The sequence below is a fragment of the Alligator sinensis genome, unplaced genomic scaffold (genome assembly GCF_000455745.1).
Source record: "Alligator sinensis unplaced genomic scaffold, ASM45574v1 scaffold392_1, whole genome shotgun sequence".
Taxonomy (NCBI): Eukaryota; Metazoa; Chordata; order Crocodylia; family Alligatoridae; genus Alligator; species Alligator sinensis.
The window spans coordinates 3,580,057-3,587,256 of record NW_005841898.1 but is presented as its reverse complement, the minus strand read 5'-3'; the positions used below and the strand labels follow the sequence as shown (position 1 = coordinate 3,587,256).

Genomic DNA, 7,200 nt, shown 5'->3' with positions numbered 1-7,200 from the left:
TTCCTGCTGCTTGCCCTGCTCCGGGGAGGGGGGAGGATAGAAATTTAATACAACCTCCCAATAATTAAGTCTATACATGGAAAACTATAACAAATTTATAAATTTTCCATATGTAGATCTAATTATTGTGGAGGTTATCTTAAATTCACAGTTGTCTTGGATTTCGGTAAATATTGCATATTTATATTTGTACACAAATCCAGGCAAATTGTCAATATACAGTACTTCAATATACACAGCCTTGGTAGCATTCAGTTTTTATCAGTTGATAAACATCAATTTCATTTCATACTCACAATGAAAAAATATTTACATTGTTAATAATCAAAATGTATAGAAAGGGGACATAAAAAAAATGATGGCTGATGGGACCTGTGATGACAGGGGGAGCAGTCCTACAGAACAACACTGGCTGTAGTTTGGACTTTAACTCCCAGAAACCCTGCAGAACTGGGAACAAAGGAAGAGGAAGTGATAAAGTGGATAAGGGAGGTACAGGCAAGCAGAGCCGGGACTGATGGCAGCTCTGCTGCTCAGCTTGTGGCAGTTCTACAGTATGTTTGTCATTAATAAATTGTCTGGCCTCCACACCTCTAACTTCATGCAATCCTGAAAATTCAAAATCTATAAAAATATAAATAAATGCTTAGAAAAATAAACATTGATATTATATTTCAAAGTTATATATAGATATTTTAATATATACAGAAAAGGCTGTGTTATCTGGCACTTGATTAACCAGCATATTAACTAGCAGCCATTAACCGGCATGCTGATCGATGCAGCAAAAGCGAAACTGGAAGTCCTACTTCCGGTTTCACCAAGTCCCACTTTGGCTGACTTTGGACCACAGCATTTGGCAAAGCAGCCTGCACAGGGCCCCTCCCTGTCCCCCTGGACACTGACGCCAGGGAGGGGCAGCGGTGCACCGGACACAGCGGGAGGGGCAGCGGCCCAAGCAGGCAAAGACTCCTGTTCACGCCTCTCAGGTAACCAGCATATTTGGTTATCCGGCACACCACCTCTTCTCATGGGTGCTGGATAACAGAGCTTTTGCTGTATATTAAAAAAAATAAATCCAATTCTGCCAAGCTTAAATATATGGTATTCAATTCATAAACCAGGCAAATAATAGGAAGGCAAAATTCTGAAAAAATTCTACAAACTCCCAAATTCCATATAGATTTCTATTTCTGAGTCGGTATGATTTAGTTACTAATAGAAGGGATGGATAGCTAGAAACCAGGAGATTTAATTCTGCCGATGACTGTTCTTTTGTGGAAATTAAAAGTACTGCGCTTGAATTTTCAAATCTGAAATAGGCTGATAATAGTTCTAGATGTATAGTTATAAAACAGGTAAATACTGTTAGAATTGGTTAATATTTGTATATAAACATGTTTCGTAAATTATTCCTAAGGCAGAGTAACTTAGAAAATTTCGATTTTTTTAGCTACTTAAAATGCTTGAGTAACAAAAAAAAGGAAGGGTAGAATTTTTAACAAGATATAATGAATTAAACTCCACCCTATTGCAACTGTTAAATGCTCACCTTCAGCCAAGATTAGCGTAGCATTATGCACCCTTCTTGCAAGGTGCTTTAATCCATTAGAACCATGATAGACTCCAAACATGGCAGCCATGTTAGCCAGAAGTGCCTAAAAATGTCAAATATTTTAGTAAGTCACAAAAAGTTATTAGATGGTACCTTGGTATGTAAAATTGCCTCTCATCCCAAGGCATAAAACCACAATAAAATATAGCAGCTATGACCAACAAAAAATTTTAATGTTTAACTATATTACATTCCAAGCAGTTTACAAAATCAAGATGAAAAAGACAAGTATCTCTAACTAAATTATGCACTTATATAAAATGTAAAAAACAACACCAATTATGACTTCAAGGTCTTGGGAAGCTTGTGTGTCATAATTAGAGTGGCTGAGAACTGCAAATAACTATTCCTCGAGATTTAACCCAGGAATATAATTTATCATAATACTTTGACATCAACATAGCTATTTTATAGGTGTAATAATTTAATACATGTTTTGTGCATCAAAAAAGTTTAAATTCACAAAATACTACTTAACTTCTTGAAAATAATTTTTTTTAAATGAGTTTTTCAGTTTCACATGGCAATTTGGAGGGCTAGAATTCCATAGTCTTGCAGAACAGGAACATGTAGTTCATAAAGAATTCTGCAGCATTGACTGATATTTACCATAAGGTGGATGATACTTTAGGACTGCAAGACTAGTGCTTTAATATTTATTTTTAAATTTGAAAATGATCTTTTCCAAGAAAAAATTCATTACATAGAAAAGATATACATACATATATATATATACACACACATACATACACACACCTCACTTTTCTAATAAAAATACTCCTTATAAATAGTTTGGATAAAATACATTCCTAAACAGCCATCTTGTTCCTATACTGTAACTGTGTACTTGCAAGCGTTAGAGAAAAGAATTAAGGTCACCTGTGCTGTACAGATGTTGCTGGTAGCCTTATCCCTCCTGATATGCTGCTCTCGTGTTTGCAGTGCAAGCCGATATACTTCCTTTCCATTTGCATCTCTGAAACATGCAAGAAAACATGACTTTGGTTAGGTTAAACTGCCATTAATTAAACTCCTTTGTTTAATCTGCTAACTTGATGTGAACTGGTGAACATATTTGGGGTCAAAGAGGCTGGCATAAACAGCTAAGGTTTATAAAGCAGGCAGCACACCAAACTTTAACCTATCTCCAAACAAATTCAGGCTAAAATAACAATCACTATTGTATTTCCTTGTAAACTAACAACAAAGGGAATCAGGAGCTTATTTCCTTAACACTACATGCCTCAAATGACATGTACCATGACTAGGAGACTTTTTTTTAAATTTTTTTTTTAGGTAGTATCTTTTATCAGAACAACTACAGCAAAAGCTCTGTTATCTGGTACCCATGGAGAATGGGGGGTGCCGGATAACCAAATATGCTGGTTACCCGAGAGGCGTCTTTGCCTAGTTGGGCACAGACACCCCTCCCGCTGCATTTGGTGCATCAGTGTGCACAGGCACTGTGCCGCCCCTCCCCTGACATCAGTGTGCCAAGGGGACAGGGAGGGGGGCCCCACTTCTGGTTTTGCTTTTGCCACGCTGACCAGTGTCAACCAGCATGCCAGCTAATAGAGCATGCTGGTTAATGAAGTGCCAGATAATGCGGATTTTACTGTATATAATTGGGACAGGTGTTAGATAAGATTTCAGGAACAGAATGTCCTTCTTCAGAGACATGCAAAAAGGCACGTTGCACCTGAAAGTTCGGTTTAGGAGTTTTACAAAATGTTAGTCTTCATCATGCAGTGACAAGATAGAACATTCTACTGTTTCTAAACTGAGCAACCTCAGAGCCAAGGTACAGAACAGATGCTACAAATGAGGAAGCCTCTACATTTGTAATACCTCCTATCTTTAGAAAAGTACTTGAAAGCAGCAGTGTTTACTGTCAGCATGAGATAACTGTAAAAGTCCTTGCCATCCCATCCTTACAAGCATCAACTCCAATTATTTTTTGATGAGCTCCTAATACTTTAGAGTCTTAGGAACTGAAGACAGAAAACATCTAATATTCTTTAGTAAAATGTTTTGCTTCAGAACAAACATGACACAAAGTAACTAGGTTATTCACAAACAATATTTGCTCAACTCCTATGCAGTGTCTAAGACAAAGGCAATTTTCCCCAGCAGCTGCCCTGAGGTTTCTAAGTAGCTTGGCTCTTCATCAACTAAAAGCCCTCTGGCAAATATATGACTACTTGAAGGTCACAGCATAAATTCCCTTTAGGAAATACTGTAGTTTTGAGTGCAGCTTCACATTTTAACAATTTTCTCTTCCATCTTAATTGACACAGTTTTGTGGTGACACTGTGTAAAAAGGAAGACTAAACAGATTTACATGCCTAAGGTGCTATGGCAGCACATGGCTTCAGTACACAAAATGAACATTCTTTCCCACGAGAAATGCAAGAGCTCTTAACTGATCATAATTTGAAATAGGCAGAATAGGATATGCCGCAGGTCTGATTCACAGTTCTGAAATCTAATGCCAAACATATTGTTCTTCAGGGAAAGCAAGCCAAGCTAACACTATATTTAAAAAAAAAAAAATAGCTTTGCATACAGACTTACTTCACTATTGCTAGGCACATTAATACATTCTATTTTCACAAATTATTTTAGCTTCAAATACCTCCATGACTGGTGTTTTCTTTCTAGGTTTCAACTGATATTTATTATATATTTGTATTTTCACCAATTAGATTTCTTGCCAGTATTCCAAACCATCTCTACACTCAACTGTGGATTTAAAGGTGAAATTCTATAGGTTTCCTGGCAATCAGTGTAGTCCACTCTAAATTCCTTTTCTGGTACTTTAGCAGATGCTGAACTTGACAGTAGTAATGAAAACTCTAAAAGGATTCAGTTCAGAAATATATCTAAGTTGCGAAGCTGAAAACTGATGATTTGGTCATTTACATGTCCAGAGTGAGATACTGTTTTACAAGCAGAAGACAGCTCACATTACCTGAGGAAAGCTGTTGTGGCCTAACTTGTTTAAAAAAAGATTTAGTAAGGTTCCTGTGGAAGAAGCCATTTCATGACAACCATCTTTGATGCTTGTTTCTGAATTCACACTAGAGGAATCTCATGTTCTAATGTCTATATTGTACAATGTAGTATAGTGTGGAGACAAGTATCAGAAGTCATCTTGCCACAGTAAAAGCTTTGCACAGAGTAATTTAACAGCAACCTAGCCCACACAGTGCTCTATGCTAACACGGCAAGGTGGTTTCTGGTACCTAAAGTAGCTCAGGTGTCTTTCCAGTCCTCAACAGTATAGCTATACCCAAAATGTTACATTTCCACAGAAATAATGTGGGGTGGGTTTTTTGTTAGCGGCTATTTTGGTTTTGTTTGTTTAAATCTGCTTGCAGGAAGTTTCAGACATGCTTCATTCTTCTAGTTCATCAAAAAGGTAAGCAATAGCTTGGGCATTAACCCAACACTGCCTATAGGACCCTGGGTTTTCTGTACCTCTGTTCCCCATATATAAAACAATATAATACTTTTCCATCATGATGACTAATTCATTAGACATTGGGAGATGATTAGGTATTAGGGTTATAGGACTTAAGAGGGTAAAGGGAGAATTTTGTTTTTTGATTTCCAGTTGAGAAATTAAGGGGGGGGGGAAAGAGCCTAAAATTTTACCTTGTAACTCCCACCATTCTCCCAGGCATCATTCTCACCAAATTTTCTTTAACAGAGAAGAAGGCAGCATGTGGTCCTCCATAACAGAGTGGTACCCCAAACCTCTGGGAGCTGCCCAGAGCAACATCTACCCCAAACTCTCCTGGAGGCCTCAAAATACACAGAGCCAACAGGTCAGTAGCACAGCAGACAAGAGTCTGAAAGAAAAAGAAAAACAACCACAGTTCTAGCCAACTTTTCTGAAAGCAAATCTTGTGTAGGGACTTACTTAAATTGTGTTTCTGCGATTTTCACAGAAACCAAGAAAAACAGTGGTTCCCACAATCGCCAATGAAAAATGGCATTTGCCATGATTTCCCGCGGAATCACCTGAAAAAAAACATAGTAAAAATAAGCAGTCCTCATGGCCACTGCTGCCTAGCCTTGAGGCCGCCAGGTGCTGGTGAGAGATGGCAACTGGTGGAGTGGCATGAAAGGGAGCTGCCAAGATGACAGCCGTCTCCTTGTCCCTCCTCCTCCACCACAGCTTCTCCGCCAATCAACCATGTAGGGTGGGGCCACATGAAAGGCAGCCTTCTCTGCCAATCAGCATGAGGGGCAGGGCCTCTTGGCCAAATCAGCAGTGAGGGGCAAAGATCACATACTTAAGTGGCTCTGCACACTATGAGCAGGCCACAAAAATCCCTTTGTCTTGCTCTGATTTAGATAGGTCACTAATCATGCATAATACTACATAGTATAGAAGTTAAGGAAAACTGAATACTCTTTCAAATAATTTTTAGAGAATATAGAAACATAACACTAATATGTCCTCTATAATTCATGTATAACAAGGACACATTACCTGTAATGACACAGGTGCACTGCTTACAGTAATAGCAATTTAACATGGAAATGAAGAATGAGAAAACAAAAAGATAAACTAAAACTCAATCTTACTCCACTTTGATGAGCTCTTTCAACAAGCTCAGTGAAGTCTTCTACCTTCCCTTCAGTATCTGGGTACTGAAATAGTACTCCACTGACATCTTTACCATGGAAATCCATTTCATGGGGCAATTTTAGTTCAATAATGACACCAGTATAACTGAAAAACAAAAGATAGGCAAAAGTTGAAGTTATTCAGGTCATTTCCTGCTCTGGAATAATACTTGACAGATTAGTTTGTGGAAAGATTTAAGAAAATTCTTTCCCCCTAAAAGTTAAAGGTTCAAATTTGCTTCAGCCTGCCAAACAGTTAAGGAATGTCATTATCTGGTAATGAACTTTATTATGCCAAAACTAGTATGAGTTCATGTAATTGAAGTCCAAGGAAGCAGAATTAAGAGTCCACTAGTAACTTAAACATTAGTATTCCCTATAACAAAGTGCTTGACTTTGCAACCTAAATAATATTGTATTAATAGGGTTACCAAACTACAAATGTTTAAACAGGCATAATTTCACTAAAAATAATTTTGCTAATTTGTGTAAAGTCATTTGATAGGCAAGAAAACAACATGAATATTCACAATTAAGGTCTTAGCTCAAATGAACTGAGGTATTGCAAAAATGAAAAGAGGAAAAAATTGTCTTGTTTCTACACATTTAAGCTGCATTTAAAAATCCTGAATTACTCCATTGCTGTATATATGGAAGGAAAGATAATTTAAAACAAGCTTACATGCTCACAAATCACTGTATTTGCAAAGCAAGTATAGAAGACTAATGCAATACTGCAAAAGCAAGTGATAGGTTGCTAGAAAGGATATTACTAGTTAAATAGAATACGACTTTAGTGCCAATTATTGGAAATCACTCTTAGTTCAACTCCTGAATTGGATATGAATTGAATAGGTATTGCGCTGCAAACCTTCTAAAGGTATAGACAAATTTAACAACTGTATCAATAGCAAATGATACCAGTTTAAGCTGCTACAATTTAACTT

At 37.3% G+C, this 7,200-nt stretch overlaps 1 protein-coding gene across 1 annotated transcript in view; it reads right to left on the bottom strand.

The window, feature by feature from the left end:
- The window catches only part of GLDC (glycine decarboxylase), a 78,395-nt gene that overhangs the window by 32,461 nt on the left and 38,734 nt on the right, over window positions 1-7,200 (bottom strand). The window contains exons 6-9 of the mRNA XM_006018371.3: window positions 6,212-6,359; window positions 5,273-5,469; window positions 2,495-2,591; window positions 1,553-1,658 (exon numbers count right to left, since the gene is read on the bottom strand). Coding sequence (XP_006018433.2) covers window positions 1,553-1,658; window positions 2,495-2,591; window positions 5,273-5,469; window positions 6,212-6,359 — 548 coding nt within the window. The remainder of the gene's footprint in view (window positions 1-1,552; window positions 1,659-2,494; window positions 2,592-5,272; window positions 5,470-6,211; window positions 6,360-7,200) is intronic.